At 41.6% G+C, this 22260-nt stretch overlaps 3 protein-coding genes across 17 annotated transcripts in view; 1 reads left to right on the forward strand and 2 right to left on the reverse strand.

Moving 5' to 3' along the window:
- The window catches only part of BID (BH3 interacting domain death agonist), a 76889-nt gene that overhangs the window by 12630 nt on the left and 41999 nt on the right, over positions 1-22260 (forward strand). For 3 of the 11 annotated variants that reach the window (XM_084878619.1, XM_084878631.1, XM_084878622.1), the window contains exon 2: positions 12601-12698. The exons of 4 other annotated variants lie outside the window; for them this stretch is intronic. The gene's annotated coding sequence lies outside the window, so the exon portion shown is untranslated. Of the gene's footprint in view, positions 1-10253; positions 10297-12600; positions 12787-22260 lie in introns of those variants that run through there. 4 more of the 11 variants (XM_084878628.1, XM_084878627.1, XM_084878624.1 and 1 more) reach the window with 3 other exon arrangements.
- Positions 1-22260, reverse strand: part of BCL2L13 (BCL2 like 13) — a 226624-nt gene that overhangs the window by 3453 nt on the left and 200911 nt on the right. The window contains exon 7 of one of the 5 annotated variants that reach the window (XM_084878599.1): positions 14149-15395. The exons of the other annotated variants lie outside the window; for them this stretch is intronic. Within the exon in view, the coding sequence (XP_084734725.1) occupies positions 15282-15395 (114 nt within the window). The 3' untranslated portion in view covers positions 14149-15281. Of the gene's footprint in view, positions 1-14148; positions 15396-22260 lie in introns of those variants that run through there. 5 annotated transcript variants of the gene reach the window in all.
- On the reverse strand, positions 775-15378 carry LOC311619929 (large ribosomal subunit protein uL29-like). The gene is made up of 2 exons (XM_084878662.1): positions 15281-15378; positions 775-1824 (listed from the first exon to the last, which is right to left on the reverse strand). The coding sequence occupies exon 2, from the start codon at positions 1782-1784 to the stop codon at positions 1416-1418; it is 369 nt and encodes a 122-aa protein (XP_084734788.1). The 5' UTR covers positions 1785-1824; positions 15281-15378; the 3' UTR covers positions 775-1415.

Genomic DNA, 22260 nt, shown 5'->3' on the forward strand with positions numbered 1-22260 from the left:
GAAAAATGGTTGAACATGCTCCTGGAGTCCTCCAAGGACTCCTGCACTCCAGCGCTGACCTGGGGAAAAGAATGCGTAGTTAGAGAGGGACAGGTTAGGGCTGTAAGGAGGTGGCGGGAGTGAGACACTTGGAGGGATATGATCCGTTGGGTTGAAAGAGTCAGAAGACAGAGAAAGGGGTTTGAGAGAGTAAAGAGGACTTCCAGAGGAGGATCTGATGGTGGAACATGAGGAGTAAAGCGAGGGGTGAGAGCAGGGTGGGTGGGGAGGAGAAGCCTGTTCGTAGGAGTCTCTGAGGCTTCCTTGTCCAGTGGCAAAAATTATCTAGATCTTGGAGGATATTGGAATCGAAAATGCTGTTTTAAATGAGCTTTTTTGGTTTTATGTAGCCAGAAAGACCAAGGGTTGAGAGATTGGTGAGAAGACACCCTAAAGGTGTGTTTCGAGGGAGTTTGTATTGAGAGGTTCCCATGTCGGGGGAAAAAGGCCACTGAGAAGTTGAGGAAGGAATAAGAAGCATTCTTCTTTTCCCTCAGCCAACCTGTAGAAAGAAAGAGACAAGAGAAGGTTCCAAGGTCGTCACCCTGAGATCTTTCCCGTGGAGTAGAGCAGAGTTTTCCCGGCCAGGTACCTGGGCTTTCGTAGAACGTAACAGAGTAGACAGGAAAACTCTGAGGCCCTTCCAGGACAAGGGAACCGGGTCGGGGGTGGGGTGGGAGAGTCCCTGAAGCCTACCCATTAGAAGGAAGCGATGAGATTCCCATGTGTCCTGGTATGGCAGTGTTTGAGAAGTGTTCTGAGCAGGCCAATCAACTCAGAACCATGCCACTGAGCAGAGCCAGAGCAGGAGTCAGAAGCTCAGGGCTAGGTCAGAGGATCGTCCATGCTCACCGAGGTTTTTTGGCACCAATATGAAAGATGAGACAGAGGGCTGGAGACCAGGAGACCAGGACACAGGCTTTATTGAGAAGACCCTCCCGGCTACCTTCCAGAGGGAGAAAGAGCACATGTGCTGGGGTGAACATGCCTTTTGAGGGGAGGAAAAGGAAGGGATGGGGCTTAGGGCACTCAGCACACACTGATTGGTGGTTTCATGTAAGGCACATGATTAGGGACCTAGGGACTTAGGAATCAGGGGCTTAGGGTATTTGGCAGGTGCTGATTGCTGGTTCAATGTACAGTCCATATAAGGTGCCTGGTTCGGTGCTCAGGAATGTCTATGCTGCAGGTACAGGTTACGTCATACTCTGTCCATCAGTTGGGGGAAGGAAGGATCTATAAGAAGGTCAGATAAAAAGCTTCACAGACTAGAAAAAGCTAAAGGAGTTCATCACCACCAGACAAGTATCACATGAAATGTTGGAGAGTACTTTTTTCAATGTTAGCCAGTTTTTGCTTTATTGACTCGATGATGCTCAGGCCTTGACTGTGTTCTTCTGCAGGGGGTATAGCTGCTCCTTCTGCTGCTGCTTCTTGATCTTTAGATTCTTTTCATGCTTGTTGAGATGGAGGCACATGGCACATGTGTTCTTGGGCTGCAGATCCAGGGGCTTGTACTTCTTGCCCTTGTCGAATTTCCTGAGGCTTTCTTTCTGAGTCTGGCTAATGATGGTAAGAACATGGGTGATAGACTTGCCAACAACTCGGATCTTTGAAAGCTTGGAAGCTGCACTGCCTGTCACTTTGGCTACACATAGCTGGGATAGCTCCACCTTCAGATCATCCAGGTTTTTTAGCAGCTGCTCCTTCATGGCAAGAAGGTCCCGAGCCTTAATTTTGGCCATGGCTGAACAAGCCGCCACTGCCACCTGCTTGGAGAGAAAGCTTGAAGGGTATTTTTAAAGAAGAGAAAGAAGTAGTAGGAGGGGGATGATAAAAAATATGAACAGTAAAATGGCAAAAATGCTTATCAACAATTGAGTCTAAAAATCAAAAATAAACAATTTAATGAACAAAATAAATGATGAATAAAATAGAACCAGAAGCATGGAAACATTGAACAGACTGATGAACCTCAGAGGGAAAGGGCGGGGTTTGGGAGGGCAGGAAGAGATTAACCAAATACCTTATATGTATACTAGTAGCCCTGCACACAAATCCATACATGAGTAGCTTGTTGCTGCTTGCCTCAGCTGGCCACCTGCCCACTCTGGTAGCTGGTAGCTGGTAGCTCTCCACTGCTAGTAGTTCGCTACCTGCCCTCCTGGAACTCTCTGCCTGCTGCCCTGCCCTCCTGTAGCTCCTTCCCACCCTCACCCCTCTCATAGCTTGCTGCCCTGCCCCCTCCTGTAGCTGTCTGCCTCCTGCTTGTAGCTAAATGCCCCACCTTCCTGCTGAATGGTTGGTCATTAAGCCTCTGGCCTAACAGATAATTAGCATATTCCTCTCTAACAATATAAGATATGCATAACCTATCACACGCAGACAATAGGATGCTGAAAGCTTGGGGCAGGTCCGAATGGGGTGGAAGGGGCCAATGGATTGGGGGAAAGGGAGGACATCTGTAATCTCAACAATAAATATATTTTTTTAAAAGTTTCTGCCCTGCCGAAACTGGTTTGGCTCAGTGGTAGAGCGTCGGTCTGCGGACTGAAAGATCCCAGGTTTGATTCCGGTCAAGGGCATGTACCTGAGTTGCGGGCACATCCCCAGTAGGGGGTGTGCAAGAGGCAGCTGGTTGATGTTTCTCTCTCACCGATGTTTCTAGCTCTCTATCTCTCTCCCTTCCTCTCTGTAAAAAATCAATTAAAAAAAAAAAAAAAAAAAGCTTCTGCCCTGCTGATGGCTGTACTGACCAGTGGAAAGGTCAATGTTCACCTTATATGTTCAAACCCCCTTTCTTTAGAGGAAGGGAAGTGAGTGCAGCTGTGGAGGGTCCATGGTTGAAATTCCAAATGCATTGTGTGTATGTAGAGAGTCCAACTTGCTGAATATTCCCATGCTTGTCCTATGTAGACCTTTGGCCCTGAACTTTATCTGATGCCAACAATAATATATTTCTATCACTGGGCATCTCTGCATCTGTACTTGATTTAATTTGCATAACCATATGTCTCATTTTAATTCTCATGCTAATTCTGTGAAGTTATGCAGATGTGAAACCTCCATGGTGGGGGTGTTTCTCATATATATGCTCATGTTTGAACAGTATTCAGGGGATTGCAGTCCTGTGTCCAGGAAAGGCCATGTCAGAAGAGCTTCTGCTTGGAATCCCTCCTTCCCTCAATCACCCTCTCCCCGCCAAAAAAAATGGAGAGACTTTTGAATGGCCATTATATGTTGGGCACTTTCTCTGTTATCTTGTTTGATACCATGAGGCATGTGGTGCCTGTTTTTACAGATGGAGAAAGTGAGGTCATGTGACAGGTGCAGAGCTAGCTGTGAACTCTCCATCTGTCCACCTTCAGAGGATCCCTCTACGTTTAGGCCCAATCCCACTGGGTCTTTTAACATACTGCTTTGCCCTGCCCTGGAGTCTTAAGGAGTTGAGGTGGTTTTTTCTTTTTTTCCTGAAGTTTAGATCTGTTTTTCTAGGGAGAGACAGATGAAATCAGAGCTGGGAGAAATAATGGAGTCTAGTTAGGAGCTAGGGCAGCAGAAGAACATGACAGGGTAGGGACCCAGTGCCAGGGAGAGGTATAGTAAGAGGTGGTAGCAGGTGGGAGTAGAATGGAGGCTGTGGCATGAAAGCATCTGGGAAGCAGCACCCTGTGTCCTACCAGAGAAGGGAAGTGAGTGCAGGAGAGGACCTGGAGCTAAGTAACTGGTTCCGTGACAATAAAATCAGGCCTAAGGCCTCAGCATATATGTGCCTCTGTTTTGGAGCAGGCCAGCTGGGCAAATGATCACACCTACCAGAAGCCCCTCTCAGCATCAGCGAATTCATTCTTAATAAGGGACTAGCCATCTGGGAAGGCAGATATGTGTCAGAAAAGGCTAGGAAAGGCTCCTGGCACCATCTGGGACTCTCCTTGGAAACAGGACCAAGGAGAATGCCTGTAGGCTTCTGTTGGGAACCTGAGCTTTGGTTGCTGGCTTCTGGTGGGGAATGTCACTGCTTTTGGGACTGCTCCCCTTCTGGGCCCAGATGCTTCTGTGTTCTTGGTAGTAGGAGGTTGAGGGTGGGGAGGGGTAGAGGGAACACAGCCAGGCTCAACACCGTCTGGAAACCTGGAATAAAAGCAAGCTCTGCTCTGATTGAGGAGATTAGATTGCCCTTGACTGGAACCTCTCTGGGAATTTCCTCACCTCGCCCTAAAGAGGGTTGCTGTGAGTTGGTGAGCAGGCCCAAGCTGGTGGGCTCCTGGGACTAGGTGACAGCACAGCCTTCAAGAAGATTCCTTTCTTTAGCCCACATCCTTGCAAATATCTCCCTTATTTGGTTACACCCCGAGTTTCAAACAGCAAAATAAGACTGGCTCTCTAGGCATTCACCACTTCTTAAAAAACCTTGTTTTCTTTCTGGGGAATCTCTTAGAAACTTTGGTGGTATCTAACCTCCCAAACTCTTATCTGACTGACCAGGGAGCTGGTTCCAGGGCCTTTGTTGGTCACAGAATCTCATTGGGGTGATGCTGACCAGTATGTGAAGTGACTGTCTTTTTACACTCCAACGGACTACACCGTACTCCCTTTTGTAAATGATTGGAAACCATTTCCTGCCCGGACTTGGGAGATGGGAGGAATGTTGTTATCCATGAAAGGTCCTTCTGCCCATGCTTGGTGGCCCACCTGCCAGCTCTGGCCCAGAAGGGTGATATGAAAGCAGCTGAGGTTCTGACTTGGCCTTGGCAATGCCCTTTTTTCTCCCTATCTAAGAAGAGGATAGTTGGGCAGTTTTGACAGGCGAGGCAGTGAGACTGTCAAAGACCAACCTAGATGTTTTGCAATAGCCCCTGGAACACCTGTCTAATCCATCTTGCCCTACACATTGTTCACAGTTCTTGTAGAAGTCCAGGGCTTGAGTATGTGAGGGGAGTCAGGAGAATCTAGGTCATGGAGCCTTTAGACCTCAGGGTGATGGACTCTGAGGACATGTCGGGAACAGCAGAGCTGTGTGAGGGGATGGCCTGAGTTATCTGGTCAAGAGACCCTTGTGCCTTTATACCACCCTCTCTGAGGCTGCCCTTTTCTTTTTTATTAAGATCTTAGAAGCCCAGTGCACAAAATTTGTGCATGGGAGCAGGGAAGAGGTGTCCCTCAGACCAGCCTGCACCCTCAAATCTGGGACCCCTTGAGGATGTCTGATGGCTTGTTTAGGCCAATCCCACTGGACAAACCGGCCATCGGACATTCCTCTCACAATCCAGGACTGCTGGCTCCCAACTGCTTGCCTGCCTGCCTTCCTGATTGCCCCTAACCGCTTCTGCCATGCCATTGCCCCTAGCCAACTCCCATGCCAGCCTGATTGATGTCTAACTGCTCCCCTGCCAGCCTATTTGCCCACAACTTCTCTCCTTTGCTGGCCTGGCCACCCCTAACTGCCCTCTCCTGCAGGGTTGACCGCCTCCAGCTGCCCTCCCCTGCTGGCCATCTTGTGGTGGCCATCTTGTGTCCACATGGGGGCAGGATCTTTGACCACATGGGAAAGCCATCTTGTGTGTTGGAGTGATGGTCAATCTGCATATTACTCTTTTATTATATAGGATAGAGGCCTGGTGCATGGGTGGGGGCTATCTGGTTTGCCCTGAAGGATGTCCTGGATCAGGGTGGGAGTTCCCTTGGGGCATGGGGCAGCCTGAGCGAGGAGCCTGTGGTGGTTTGCAGGCCAGCCATGCCACAGGCAACCCAAGCGGAGGCCCTGGTATCTGGAATTTATTTACCTTGTACAATTGAAACTTTGTAGCCTGGAGTAGAGCCAAGCCTCCTGCTTGCTCAATGGCCAGCAGCCATTTCTGTTTGGATTTGTTTACCTTCTATAATTGAAACTTTGTAGCTTTGAGTGGAGGCCTAGGTCGCAAGGGCAGTGGAAAGCTTGGCTTCCTCTGTTGCCTGGGAAACCCAAGCCTCCCTCCTCCTCTCTGTGGCCATAGCCATCTCGATAGGTTTATTTGCTTGTTCACTTTGATTGGCTGGTGGATGTGGCTTGTGGGTATAGCAGAGTGATGGTTAATTTGCATATTACTCTTTTATTAGGTAGGATTTCCCATATCATAAAATTCACCCATTTAAAGTGGTTAATATATTCACAGAGTTGTGCAACCATTACCACATTCTAATTTTAGAACATTTCAACACTCCCAAAAGAAACTATATACATTATTAGGTGCTCCCAGTCCCCTTCTCCCTATAGCCCTAGGCAGTCATAATCTACTTTCTATCTGGATTTGCCTGTTATGGGAAGTTCATATAAATGGAATCATATGTGGCCTTTTGTGACAGGCTTTTTTATTTAGTATGTTTTATCTGTGTTGTAGCTTGTGGCCAAGTAAATTTCAATATAGGGATATACCACATTTTGTTTATTGATTCATTAGTTGAACATCTGGGTTAATTCTACTTAAAATATATATATTTGTCCAGCTAGCATGGCTCATTGGTTGAGTTGGAAAGTGATGGAAAGCAAGGATCTCTGGACAACATCAAGCAGTTCGATTCCCCGTTAGGGCATATGCCTGGATTGCGGTTTAGATCCCAAATAAATAAATAAGATTTATTTTTTATTGATTTCAGAGAGGAAGGGAGAGGGGGAGAGAGAGAGATAAAACATCAATGATGAGAGAGAATCATTGATTGGCTGTCTCCTGTATGCCCCACACTCTGGCTCAACCACTGAGTCACGCCAGCTGGGCAGTTTGTACTTTTAATCCCTTCCCCCTTTTCACCCAGGCCCCAACATCCTCTCTCATCTGGCAACAATCAGTTTGTTCTCTGTATCTATGGGTTTGTTTCTGTTTTGTTCATTTATATTATTCTTTAGATTCCACATATAAGTGAAATCATATGGTATTTGTCTTTCTCTGACTTATTTCATTTAGAATAATGCCCTCTAAGTTCATCAGTGCTGTTGCAAATGGTAAGATATCATTTTTGTTTATGGCCAAGTAATATTTCATTGAATAAATATACCACATCTTTAGCCATTTGTCTTTATTTGAAGCATTTAATCCATTTACATTTAAAATAATGATTGATAGGAAACAATTAATAAAATGGCAATAACTACATACCTAATTGTTTTTGTAGTTCTTCTCTGTTCCTTTCTATTCTCCTACTCTCTTCTCTTATATATTGATGACTTCCTATAGTGTTGTGTTTGTATTCCTTACTCTTTATTTCTTTATCTCTTGCAGATTTTTGGTTTGTGGTTATCGTGAACTTCAGATATACTAAGCTATGTTTATAGCAGTCTATTTTAAATTGATAGTTGCTTATGTTCAGACACTTTTTAAATCACTACCATTTTTACCCAGCCCTTCCACATTTATTTTTTGTCATTTTTTAACTTGTTTGTGTGCATTCCTTTATTTACTGTTGTAGTTACACATGCTCTTCCCACTTTTGCTTTTTAATCTTTGTACTATCTTTTGTGTTTGCCTTTGTTAGTGAGTTTTTCTTTGTGATATTTTCTTATTCACATTTTTAATTTTTTGCTTCTTAAAGAAGTCCCTTTAACATTTCTTATAATACTTTTTTGGTGGTGATGAAACCCTTCAGCTTTTTCTTGTCTGGGAAATTCTTTATTTGTTCTTTGATTCTATCCACTGAGCCAAACCGGTTTCGGCTGTTCTTTGATTCTAAATGATAACTTTGCTAGATAGAGTATTCCTGGTTATGTTCCTTGCTTTCCATCACTTTGAATATTTTGTGCCAATCTCTTCTGGCCTGCAAAGTTTCTGTTGAGAAATCAACTGTCAATCTTATGGGAGCTCCCTTGTTAGGTAACTGCTTTTTTCTTGGTGCTTTTAAGATTCTCTCTCTCTCTTTCTCTCTCTCTTTTTTTTTTTTTTTATCCTTTGATATTTTAATTATGTTGTGTGTTGGTGTGGGTCTCATTGGGTTCATCTTATACAAGACTCTGTGCTTACTGGACTTGGAAGTCTATTTCTATCACAGGCAAGGGAAGTTTCCAAGTCACTATTACTTCCAATAGGTTCTCAATATCTTCTTCATTCTTTTCTCCTTCTAGTATCCCTGTGATTCATATGTTATGCTTCATGTTGTCCAGAGATCCTATAAACTGTCCTCATTTATTTTATTTTTTTCTTTTTGTGTTCTGATTGGGTGTTTTTGCTACCTTGTCCTCCAAATCACTAATTTGATCCTACGAGTCATCTAATCTGTTTAGTCTAGCCCACACGTGTCAAACACAAGGCCCGCGGGCCAAATCCAGCCCGCCAGGCCTTGCAATGTGGCCTGCACCGCGCTGTCATCACTGCACTCCGCTGTCAGTTTATGACATTGTCAGTTTATGACTGTTCAGTAAACCATTCGGCCCGCGATTTAGGCTGGATTTTAGATTTTGGCCCCTTCTCTGATTGAGTTCGACACCCCTAGTCTAGCCCATCAAATGTTTTTCACTTTAGTTATTATATTCTTAATTTTTTGTTCTTTTTTTTGTTTTTGTTTTTAATCTCTTTGTTGAAGTTCTTACTGAGATTATCTATTCTTCCCCTAAGTTCATTGAACAGCCTTATAACCGGTGTTTTGAACTCTGCTACTGGTAGATTGCTTACCTCCATTTCTTTTAGTTCTTTTTCTGGAGTTTTGTCCTATTTTTTCATTTGGGAAATGTTTCTTTGTCTTCTCATTTTGGCTATCTCCCTGTGTTTGTTTTTATGTATTAGGTTGATCTACTCTGTTTCCTGGTCTTGGCAGGGTGACCTTGAATAGTAAGTATCCTATGAGATACATTGGCACAGTCTTCCTGTTCATCTGAGCCAGTTGTTCCAGGTGTGTCCCCTGTGTAGGTTGTGTGTACCCTTTTGTTGTAGTTGAGCCTTGATTGCTGTTGTGACTTAAGTGTGAGGGATGATCCTTTTTTTTTGACTGGCTGTGAATACTGACCATGACTACAGTGGACAAGCTATTGTGCAGGGCCTGATTCCATAAAGTGGGATTCACTTTAGCAGACTTCTGGTCCCAGCAAGTTCATCTTTAGGGTGTGTCATTTGTGGCACTAATTGGGTGTGGTCTGAAGCTGGCCATCAGGTGTGTTGGTTTTTGGGCCTCTTGGGAGGTGCTCAGTGCAGGCCCAGGTCATCTGCTGCCTGTGTTCAGCCCAGGACCACTTGATAGGAGCTACACAGTGATCTGCAGTTGATAGCTGTCTATGCTGGGCTGGGAGGTACCTGAGAGTGGTTATACTGTGAACCAAGGATAGCCACCGTTAGTGCCAGGTTTGGGGCTACTTAGCAAGAAGTACTGGGTATGCTGAAGCCATTCGCTGCTTATTTGGGGTTTGTGGACCTTTGATAGATTTTAGGAAAGACCTCAGTGTAGGCCTAAGCTGGCCAATTATGTGAGAGAGGTTTAGCTAGACTGAATTGGGTCAGGCTATGACTCAGAATCATTTAGATTGGGTTAGAGAGGTGTTAGCCAGGTTGATAAAGACTCAGATTGGGGCACCTGCAGGCTGTGTGTGGGTAGGTCTCAACAAAGAAATAGTCACCATGAAGCCAGACAATTCAGTTCCTCGCTGAATGTCTCTGGTGCTTTTCGAGGTACTGTCCCTTTGTTGAAGCTTAGGGTGAGTGAGTGTGTGTGAGTCTGTGGTTGAGCCCTTTAAGAGTACACCTGAGTCTTTAGAGCCTTCCATTTCACTTAAATGGAGCTCCTGCTAATTTTCATATCTAGCTGTTGTCTGGAGTACTCTTCCTAGCACCAGTGTACTAGGCTGGGGAACCTGGTGTGGGATGGGGACCCCTTGTTCCTCAAGGGAAACCTTTGCAGCAGAGATATTTCTGCCCTAGTTCTTAATTGCCACATGTGGACCAGCCCCACCTACTGCTGTCAATGTGGCTTCTTCTATATATCCTTAGTGATAGGAGTTCCGTTCAGCTAGTCTTTTGGTTCTTAATGGTGGTTGTTCTATAACTTAGTTGTAATTTGATAGTCATGGGAGGAGGTGAGAACAGTGTTCACCTACTCTGACATCTTGACCGAAGTCCACATGGGATCTTCTAAATCTACTTTACTGGATATTTTCATAAGGAATCTCCAGACTGAACTTTAAAAGGCTTTTTTGAGGCCACAAAAGTGAAACCAATGACTTGCCATACCTATAGATTTGAGTGAGTTTCTCTCTTCTCTAGGTCCCCCAAATATCCTGAGGGACATGACTTTTTTACTCACCTGGTAAGACTTCTGGGAACCTTGTAAGCAAGGTATCGGGATGTTTTTCCAATGTTTTTATTGGCTTCCATATGTCAATCTTAATTCCTTAAAACTATCTGGTCATGTCTGAGATTATGCATGTTTTTCTCAAACATGACATTCCAGTCAAAGCCTTGATAATATTACCAATTTCCAATTGTGTAATTAGAAGGAGTACAGACTTTTATTGGACATATGCAAATAGCCATATTTGCCATGTAAATAAGAATATTCACTGAGAGTTTCTGAATTTTGGTGGGATCAAGTAGGGAGAAAAAGAAAAAATTTCCAGTTCTGCTTTAAAAGGTGTAATTTACTAAATTGCTTTAAATCAGCAAGTTTCAATCCGTGTGCTACAGAATTTTTAAAACTTGCAATACCTGACATCCTTTCCCTTGTATTGTCAAATAAAATAATGACAACAGCCAACACAACAATAGCTGTCTGGTGTGAATGAATCAATATTATACAAGTTTTTGTTTGTTTGTTTTGTCAGATTTGCCAAAAATATGTTTTTATGGTATGTCACAGAATTTTAATAGTTAAATTAGTTTATGTGTGCCATGAGATGAAAAGGGTTGAATATTGCTGCTCTAGCCCTAACCGGTTTGGCTCAGTGGCTAGAGCATCAGCCTGCGGACTCAAGGGTCCGTGTTCGATTCCGGTCAAGGACATGTACCTTGGTTGCAGGCACATCCCCAGTAGGGAGTGTGCAGGAGGCAGCTTATTGATGTTTCTAACTATCTCTCTCCCTTCCTCTATGTAAAAAAATCAATAAAAATGTATTTGGAAAAAAAAAGAAAGAAGGAAAATTGCTGCTCTAAATCAGAGGTAGCATAAGAGAAAAAAAACCCAAAACTTTCTTATTCCAGGAAAACAAAAAAATTAAGGAACTAGCAATGTGTTAGACAAAACCCCCCACAAAAATTGTCATCATTCTCATTAGTTCATTCAGTCTTACATAATTAAAACTTGTTCTGCTTGAATCCAGTTTTTCCACTAGTTCTGTCAACCTTGTCTGACAATTAAGGTGATAGGTTCAATGATAATTTCAAGAAGTTTGTAAAACTTTCCATCTAGATTCTTATGAATTGCTCAGTGAAGTGGGTGCATTGATCACTGGAGGTTGTGGAAGGTATACCCCAAGTGGGAATACATTTTCTAACATTTTTTTTGCCACTGTAAGGTCATCAGCCTTTGGCAGCTGAAGTCTTCAACACATTCAGAAAACTACACACAATAAGAACATAGTAGCACATTGTGTGTGTACAAATTACCGACTTGTATGACTAAATGAATGTACATGTATTTATATCTTCTATATATGTACAGTGTATATTATATAGTGTGTATGTGTATATAGGTGTATATTATGTATACAGACATGTAGCCACGTATCTAAACTCTCCTTATGTTTTGAAGAGAATCTATGATAAGAGTTACTAAAATAAATTGATGTGGGTATTCCAAGATCCCTTAGCACAGGGGTCCTCAAACTTTTTAAAGTGGGGGCCAGATCACGGTCCCTCAGAGAGCTGGAGGGCCGGACTATATGAACTACTAATTCCTACTGTAACACCTCGGCTGCGCTCACTGCCCAAAAAACCTGGCGGGCCGGATCAGACTCCTCTGCGGGCCGCAGTTTGAAGACCCCTGCTAGTAGCAGGATGGATTTGCCACAATTTTAACTCCATTTTCCTTTGGGTGCATCTGGCTGAGGAAGGCCATGAAGTTAAAATGTTCACTTTGTACCAGGGAAAGTGCCAGACAGATGTGTCTCTAGGGTGAGACAAAGGCTAGCAATCTGGAAGACAGTTTATCCTAACGTCCAAAAAAATCTTTAACCTGGTTGTCACACACCTCTTTATGGCCTAACTGGAAGGAACTTGGTAGGTCAAGCAGTGGGCCTTCCCTGGACTCATCGTCATGTGGTCAGTTTCAGAAGGGTCTTTGTCATGGGGCCTGACTCCCAATTGTCCCCACTTGCTCTGGATTCAATCAGCAGATGGTGGGCACTGCACTGTGACTAAACAAATTCCCGTCTAACACGAGTTGAGGGTGGGGGATGGAGAAAACCAACCAAGTATTATTTAAAATAAGTATAATTGTTGATGGCTAACTTTATGGCACAAGGTACAAATCTTAAATTACTTCTCCAACTATAGCATGCAAATGAAGTCCACTGACTTTCTCTAAATTATGATTTTAAAATCTCAGATAAAAATTGCATTTTAATATGGATATACATGCCCTTAAAGCTACAGATGCCTAATTTATCTTGTCCAGCTCTACTCTGGTGAATTTCCCTCCTAAATCGGTTTTTAACCTGAAACACAGTACTCAGGAGCCAGGCCACAGCCCAGCTGTAGTTGCGCATGGACTTGGTAAGCGCAGGGGACCTGACTGATGGGAAGATTGAAAGCTGGCCTGCTGAAAGAGATCACTGGATAACTGCAAAAACCTAATCCACAGGTTGTTGTTTTCTTTGTTTAATCTGTTGAAATGTTTGAAAACACTTTATTGAGACCATAGTACTCAGTGCCTTTTGTGAGACTGGGCCATTCAGACTCCAGCTTCCCCATCTGTGATGTAAAGCTCCCGTTGCTTCACTGGCCGCCCAGCAGTGATTGTCATCTTTCCCATGTCCTTGCCTGTCGTGACAATCACTATTGAAGGTAGCTTTCCAATTCAAATAATACAAATGGAAGCTCTCCAATCTCTAAGTGAATCTTTAAAATAAAACTTTTCATTTGGGGCTATTAGCAGCAACCTAAAAATAAAGAGAAAGTCTGAGATATTTTTAATGCCCAGCTATACTTTTGATTAAGCCAATAATTTTGGTGTTTCAAAATATATATTATATATAATAGAAAAAGAAGTGCTGTTAAAATGTTGAAAAATGCTCAGCAACATTTTTCAATTGACAGCAAGTTGTGATAAAGCTTAATATTTGGATAATACTGGGAAGTAGACTTGACATGAAAAGTAAATGGCTTTTCTCTAGGAAAGTATTATCAGTTGTTATTTTAACAACAAGAGCATTCATGGACTCATGCTGCTGCCACGTACAACCCAAGTGCTGGAATATTTTTCTATATCTTCCCAATTATCTTGTAAACCAGTGTTCAACTAGTTTTATAACTGAAAAGCTGCACATTTTTCTAGTACAAACCTTGGTTTTTGGTTTGGAACTGTTAAAATGTAGCTAAGTATTACCAGCACTTTTAAAAAAACATTAAAGGAAAACTTGGGTGTTAGATTTTCTTGGGACCGTTTCTGTAATCTCTGCCCTTCGCAATATAGAAAATATTGTTTATGCCATTACATTTTAATACCAGGTTTAAAACCTGTTAAAAATGTAGCTTGAAATCAGCTTTGTTTATGTGATGGCATTTAAAATAGCATGTTCTTTTTTAATTGAATTTTTTATCTAATCAATGTCTTCAGTCTTGAAGAAGAATTTGCATTGTTGTGTTTGTATATAGAGTATTGCAGTGAATGAATTAGCTTTATGCATTTTATTAAATGCTGTTTCAATATGAAAAAAAAAAAAGAGAGAGAACATATTGATAACACTTACTGAGTGGCAGTTGAATTCTTTAACTTACAGCCATTTTTTACCCATCTTAATTTCTCTGGTTCTGAAGCAGACTGTTGTTAGTTATAAGGGTGGTCAGTTTTAAAGAAGTATAATGGACTTCACCCATAGGAGTCATAATCAGATTTTGTTGCTGTTGCCTTTTCATGAAAGCTTCAGCATTTTAATACAGAAGGTTACCTTTTTTCTATTGAAAAGATTCAGTTTTCTTAAATAACCAAATACCTGATTAAGACAACATAAAATACCAATATTTATTTGGATAAAACTCAATCTTTGTTCTCTGGGCAGGCAGTTTTTTTTACAATATCTTTTTTTTTTTTTAATATATTTTATTGATTTTTGTACAGAGAGGAAGGGAGAAAGATAGAGAGTCAGAAACATCAATGAGAGAGAGTCATTGATCAGCTGCCTCTTGCACGCCCCCCACTGGGGATATGCCCGCAACCCAGGTACATGCCCTTGACCGGAATCGAACCCGGGACCTTTCAGCCCCCAAGCCGACGCTCTATCCATTGAGCCAAACCAGTCCCGGCTTTTTTTACAATATCTTATCTGAAGCAGACCAGCAGTCCAGGAAAACTGTCCTTTTAGCAGCTGAAATAATATTAAGTTTTAGCACACAATTGATATTAAAATTTAAAAAAATCCTTCAAACAAATTTATTCAATCTTATCTATTCTGATCATACATAAAGTTTCTTTCTCATGATTTCTTTTTCATAAGTTTTTTTGGAAACTTTTTGGTCCCGTTCAATTTGTATCGTGTTCTCTTATTCAGAAATAACCAGGGCACAATTACTTTTATGTTCCTTAATGAAAACATATCTCCATGCCTAATAACCTTTTTTTAAAGCCAAAATATAACTTATTTTTTTTGTATATACAGTTGCTTTCCCTATTATAGTTTTGTAAGCTTTAATTATACTTACTAGAATTCTTAAACTTTAGAAACTTTAATTTCTGGTAAAAATAAGAAATAAGCAATTGTGAATTGTTACACCAGTATTTTTTAGATTGATAACTTTATGAACACATTCTATAATTTCTGGAAATATTAGTATATGCTTTTTCATAGTCTGGTCTTTTAATGTGTCACACAACATGATTACTAACATATACAAATTAATTTTTTTAGTTTATGTGCAATAAGAAGCCAACAACAGATAAACCCACTTTCAGTAAAAATGTTACTGATACAGATATTCAGTAACAATCCATCATTTAATTTAGCTAGTATAACTAAAGTTTCAAGTTACCAAAGAGATTTAGGAAACCATTTCTAGCACTAGCCGGTTTTGCTCAGTGGATAGAGTGTCGGCCTGTGAATGGAGGGTTCCCGAATTCCATTCTAGTCAAGGGTGCCTACCTCAGTTGCAGGCTCCTCCCTGGCCTGGGCCTTGGTGGGGGCTTGTGCAGGAGGTAACCAGTCGATGTGTTTCACATCTGTGTTTCTCTCTGTCTTTCCCTCTCTCTTTCATTCTCTAAAAATCAATGGAAAAATATCCTTGAGTGAGGATTAACAACAACAAATTTTTTTTCTAAGTTCATATAAAATATAATTATTGCCAAATAGTTCACCTAATAAAAACCTATTTATTCTATTACATTATTTAATTTACTTGCTCTGAATTATGTTTAGACTAGAGGCCAGTGCATGAAATTCGTGCAAGAGTAGGCCTTTGCAGCTGCAGCGGCTCTTTCACAGCCGTGCTGCCTTAATCCCAAAACTGCAGTCCCAGCAGCCCCAACTTCGTCCAGAAGGATGTTTCGTCTAATTAGCATATTATACTTTTATTATTAGATTACTTATGAAAATTATATTATACCAAGTTATTTATCATGATGAAAAAAATTGTAACAGAGATAACATGAACTTACTTTTTTAACCCAGGTAAAATTAAAGTTTTATATTTAACTAGAGGCCCGATGCACGAAGATTTGTCCAAGCATGGGCTTTCCTTCCCCTGGCTGCCGGCACTGCCTTCCCTCTGGCCGGAGCTGCCTTGCCACCTTCCCACTCTGCCCAGAGGCCCAGAGCGGCTGGGGGAGTGCAGAATGCCTGCGTCCTGCCCCAATTCCACTGCTCCCACCTGCATATGCAAATAAACTCACCATCATTGTTAGGTTAATTTGCATATTCACTCTTGATTGGTGGGTGTCGCAAAGGTATGGTCAATTTGTATCTTACTCTTTTATTAGTGTAGATTTCGATAACTCTAAAGGCATGTCTGTTTTAACCAAACCAAACCAAATTCAAACCAGCTTTAATATCAGATATTTTCCCACATTGCATAATCCTGAAAAGCACTGGATTAGTTTCTATTATACACACACACACACACACACACACACACACACCCCGTATTTTCAGCGTATAAGACGACTTTTGAAACGAAAAAAAGTCAACCGAAAATCGGGGGCAAAAGACCAAAATTGCACAAAAATTACCTGCAGATCTTGACGGCAAAGTAAGTCTTTTCTTTGAAGTGGGGAGTAGTCTTATACAGTGAATATAGGCCTAAACCTATGTTTTAACTGTAAAATTAGGGGGTCGTCTTATACGCCGGAAAATACAGTGTGTGTGTGTGTGTGTGTGTGTGTGTGTGTGTGTGTGTATGTGTGTGTGTATCTCTCTCTCTCTCTCTCTCTCTCTCTCTCTCTCTCTCTCTCTCTCTCTCTCTCTCTCTCTCTCGGGTCTAGTAATAATTAATGTCGTTTCCAACATTCGTTTAAAATCTTGCTTGGCATTGACTTGTATTGACATAACCTTCAAACACGTGGTATCTACAGAACGTGTGAAGTGCAATTAACAAGTTTTGCTTGAAAAAGTTTGTGTTTGGTTTGGTTTTTGTTGCAAAACTAGGGCTAAGAAGATGGCGGATGAAGAGCATATTCGGCACTGCATGCTTTACGAGTTCCAATTAGGAAGAAAAGCAAGTGAGGCTGCAAAAAACATCTGTAGTGCTCTTGGTCAAGATGCAGTTAGCGCCAGAAAATGCCAGCGTTGGTTTGAGAAATTTCGCGAGGGAAATTTTTCATTAGATGACAAGAGTGGTCGAGGCCGTGTGTCCAATTTTGATCAAGAAGCTCTTCAAGCTCTTTTGGTGCAAAATCCTCAAATTACCCAACAAGAGCTTGCGACAACTTTAAATTGTTCACAAAAAACAATTTCCAATCAATTGCGTGCACTTGGCAAAGTCCAAAAGTTTGGAAAATGGGTTCCTCATGAGTTGACCGACAACAACCGTAATCAAAGAGTCACAATTTGCAGTTCGCTCCTCTCTCGTCAAAACCGTTTGCCGTTTTTAGAGCAAATTGTTACCGGAGATGAACAATGGGTGCTGTATGTTAATTTGAAAAGGGGGCCTCAATGGTTGGACAAAAATGAGGCTCCGCAGCCCACGCCAAAACCTGACTTGCATGCGAAAAAAGTGATGTTGTGTGTTTGGTGGAATTTTAAAGGAATTCTTCATTATGAACTTTTACCATCTAACCAAACCATTACAAGTGCAGTGTATAGTGCCCAATTGGAAAGGTTAGCCCAAGCTTTAAGAGAAAAAGAACCCGCGCTGATTAATCGGAAGGGCGTAATTCTTCACCACGATAACGCACAACCGCATACTGCAAGAATCACTGCTGAAAAACTGCGCCAGTTGGAATGGGAAGTTCTCCCTCAACCTGCATATTCTCCTGATATTGCCCCTTCCGATTACCATTTGTTTCATTCTTTGCAAAACTTTCTTCTTGGAAAAAAATTTAATAATGAAGAATGCCTCAAAAATGCATTGACCGAATTTTTTGCATCAAAATCACAAGAATTTTACAACAGAGGGATTAAAATGCTTCCTGAGCGTTGGGCACAAGTAGTAGAAAACAACGGCAACTATATTGTTGATTAAAGTTTGTTGTATGGTTTAAATAAATTCGATTTAAAAAAGTATTAGAAAACGACATTAATTATTACTAGACCATATATATATATATATATATATATATATATATATATATATATATATATATATAAAATATATTTTATTGATTTTTTACAGAGAGGAAGGGAGAGGGATAGAGAGCTAGAAACATAAATGAGAGAGAAACATCGACCAGCTGCTTTCTGCACACCCCTACCGGGAATGTGCCCGAAACCAATGTACATGCCCTTGACTGGAATCAAACCTGGAACCTTTCAGTCAGCAGGCAGATGCTCTATCCACTGAGCCAAACCGGTTTTGGCAGTTTCTATTATATTTTTGAGAATTTTAATACAAGCACTTATTCATGTAAGCCAATTAAATAGAGCTCTTTTTACAAATAAGCAATACCATCAAAAGTAGAAAATACCACACAAGCCCTAGCTGGTTTGGCTAAGTAGATAAAGTGTTAGCCTGTAGACCAAAGGGTCCTGGGTTCAATTCCAGTCAAGGGTGTGTACCTTGATTGCAGGCTCCTCCCCAGTCCAGGCCCTGGTAGGGCTCATGCAGGAGGCAACCAATTGATGTGTTTCTCTTGCATTGATGTTTCTCTTTGTCTTTCCTCTTTTTTCCACTCTCCCTAAAACATTCAGGAATAGTTAGCATAACTTCTTTACATGAAGCCTGTTTAAACATTCTAATTTTCATAATCTTTATCAATCCTTATATTTCTGTAGTCTTATCATCTAATTGTAGCTTGAGTTGGGGCTTCACCAATGGGTTTTGGTGTCACAGTTCATGAATCCCCTATCAGGGAGTCCTGGAAAGTTATATTTTCTATTCCAGGACCATTTTTACCCACTCTTGTGTAAAAAAGACTTTGAGTCCCCAGTGAGGTGACAAAGCAAAGAACCCTGATCCTTTTGTCAGTTTTTAACCTGATTAACCAGAATGATGTTACCCAAAGGTTTATTGGTCAGGCTTCTCAGAATATCTGCCTTCCCAGTTTTTTAAAATTCTCCAAACTGAGATTAAATAGAGCAAACTTGTTAAAGGGGCCCACCTTTAATGTTGGAAGACCAACAAGGTGTTAATTTGGCCCATTCAGCCTTTGATATTGTTATAGTAAAGCCTTTGTTTTAAACCCATCAATGTCCAGTCTGTTTTATTTATTTCAATTAAAAAAGATTTACTAAAGATTTCAGTCCTGCTTATTAATATTTTAAAATAAGAATTGGGGATGGTAAATATAGGTGGGCTTTGACCAGTTTAGTTCAATGGTGATAGCATTGGCTCCCAGACCAAAGGGTCGTGGGTATGATTCCCATTCAAGGGCACATACCTCTGTTGTAGGTTCTCCCGCCCGAATAGGGGCATGTGCAGGAGGCAGACAATAGATGTGTTTCTTTCATGTCCATGTTTTTCTGTCTCTCCCCCTCCATTCTCCCTTCTACTCTCTCTAGAAATCAATGGGGAAAAGTATACTCTGGCAAGGTTCAACAAAATTTCTTTAATAGATTCATTTTACTTGATTTGGAGGCCCTTGATTTTAAGGCTCCTTACACTATTTCCATATTTTTTGGATTCTCTTTTCTTTTTGCTCTTCTGATTGGGTGTTTTTTGCTTCTTTATATTCTAAATTGTTGACTTGATCCTTGGAATCCTCTCCTCTACTGCTAAATCCCTGTAAATTATTCTTTATTTTAGTTAATGTATGCTTAATTTCTGACTGGTTCTTTTTCTTGTCTTTGACATTCTCATTAAGATCTTTGAAAGTCTCACTAAGTCCCTTGACACTTTCATTAATTTCTTTCAGGTTCTCATTAATTCCCTTGAGGCCTTCATTAAATCCCTTGAAGCTTTCATGAAGGTCCTTGAGTAACCTTGTAATCATTGTTTTGAACTCTCTATCCAATATTTTGCTTACTTCCCTTTCTTTCATTCGTAATATGTTTCTTTGTCTCTGCATTTTGGCTGCTTCCCTGTGTCTGTTTCTATGTATTAGGTAGAGCTGTTATGTCTCCTGGAATTGGTAGAGTGGCCTTGTGCATTAGATGTCCTACAAGGTCCAATGGCTCAGTCTCTTGTCACCTGAACTGAGCACGCTAGGTGAACCCCTGTGTGGGCTGTGTAGCACAGTCTTGTTGTAGCTGAGCCTTGATTGTTGTTGGTATCATTGGGAGGAATTGACCTCCAGGCCAATTGGCTGTGAGGACCAACTGTGTTTACAGTGGAAGAGCTGCTATGCTGGAGACATCCCTATGGAGCAGGACTTGCTTCAGTGGGTCTTTGGTGTTCACTGAGTCCAATCCTTGAATATGTTGCTTGTGGATGTGTGGAATTGTAATCTGCTCTGGTCTGAGGCTGTCCACTGTGTGCACTGGCGTTGGGGCCTTCAAGGAGGTGCAAAGTCAGCTATTGCCTGGGGCCACCAGGCAGGAGCTACAGAGCTATCTGCAGGTGGCTGCTACTTGCATTGGGCTGGAAATGCCCAGGTGAGGCCCAGCTGTACAGCAAGGTAGGCTGGTGGTAGTACCAGGTCTTGGGCCTTTTATTAATAGGTTTGGGGCACACTGACTCCAGCTGCTGCTTGTTTAAGAGGTTTTAGGAAAGTCTAAAGCTGAGCCAGGATAGTCCATTCATAAAGAAAAGCTCCTGCAAATAGCTTAGGTGGGGTTGCAAATTGGATTGGGTCTCAGGGAATCACCAGGATGGAATCATCAATGTGCTCTAGGCTGATAGAACCTCAGATATGACTGCCAGTGATATGACTGTGGTGGTGCACAGGAACTATGATCCCTACAAACATCCCTGTCTTAGAGAAAGCACCTTAGAGAGCCTGCCCTGATGCCAGACAATCCAGTTCCTCCCTGTATGTCTCTGGATTCCTCCAGCGTCACTACCCATGGCTGGAGCTCAGTGAAAGCAGGACCATGTAAGTTTGTGCTCAGATCCTTTAAGAGAAACACTTGGGATTCCAGGAGCTCACACTGTGTTACTCAGACACAATACACACTGGTTTTTACATCCTAACGTTACAGGGACTTCTGTTCTCAGCTCTGGGACCCTAGGCTGGGGGTCTGGTGTACAGCTTGGACCCCCTTGCTTCTCACGGGAAGCCTTGGAGATCTCCCTCCCGATTAAAAATATTTAGCATATGGGTGAGGGACCAGCCCGTTCCATGACTCCACCCCTCCTGCCAGTCTCACTGTGCTTTCTTTACTTCTCTAGTTGTAGGACTTCTATTCAGCCAGCTTTCAGGTACTTCTTAATGATGGTTGTTTTGTGTTTTAGTTGTAATTTTGGTTGGGGAGGCAGTATGTACAGTGTACCTATGCCACTATCTTGGTTCTTTTTTCTGTCTTTCCATTTTATTTTATTTTATTTTAATATATTTTAATATATTTTAATATATTTTATTGATTTTTTTACAGAGAGAAAGAAAGAGATAGAGAGCTAGAAACGTCGATGAGAGAGAAACATCAACCAGCTGCTTCTTACACCGCCCCCACCAGGGATGTGCTCGCAACCAACATACATGCCCTTGACCGGAATCGAACCTGGGACCCATCAGTCCGCTGACCGACGCTCTACCGCTGAGCCAAACCGGTTTCGGCTTTTATTTTATTTTATTTTTTAATATATATTTATATTTATTTTATTGGTTTCAGAGGGGAAGAGAGGAGAGAGATAGAAACATCAGTGATGAGAGAGAATCATTGATTGGCTGCCTCCTGCAGGCCCCCTATCAAGCCCGAAATCCGGACATGTGCCATGACCTGGAATCAAATTATGACTTCCTGCTTCATAGGTCAACACTCAACCACTTGAGCCACACTAGCATGGCTATCTTTCCTTTTTAAATGAAGGACATTTTTATTTCCAAAGTCCAGGTGTTTTTTTTTTTTTTTTAAATAATACCTACAAATGTCTGAAGGCAAATAAGAAGGAATCTGAGTGGACTTTGGTTTTTGTACTAATTTCTTTCCCTTTATCTTTTTAAGGGTATCTTAATGACTAGCCATTACAACACTATGAGAGGTCTCTAAATTTTTTTCTTGATGCTTTTCAACTTAGAAGTTTTTTTTCCGTTCAAAGGATCTATCATCTGGCCTTGATGAGTAGGATCCTAATAATAATTCAACCAATAAGAATTTCAAATATAAGAAGCATTCCCAAAGTAGAGTGGGGGAAAAATGCAACCTTCAAGATGAATTTTACTCCCAGAGTTTGAAATAGGCATTCCAAAAACAGTGAATCAAGTGTTTTGTTTTGTTTTTCTTCTGAATGAGGTGTTTAGATTCCCTAAGTTCGGATCCATAGGATCCTGCTCCACTGCCTGCCAGATGCATACACATCCTCTGACTGGTGGAAAACAAGAATGAGGGGCCCTGTTTTTTACTAGCTCTGGGAGGAAACAGATAGACACAGAAAA

This window comes from Pipistrellus hanaki, assembly GCF_964339955.1.
Source record: "Pipistrellus hanaki genome assembly, chromosome: 3".
In the NCBI taxonomy this organism is placed as follows: domain Eukaryota; kingdom Metazoa; phylum Chordata; class Mammalia; order Chiroptera; family Vespertilionidae; genus Pipistrellus; species Pipistrellus hanaki.

Excerpts from the sequence above, each read along its gene's own strand:
- LOC311619929 (XM_084878662.1), bottom strand. The coding sequence starts at position 1,784 with ATGGCCAAAATTAAGGCTCGGGACCTTCTTGCCATGAAGGAGCAGCTG.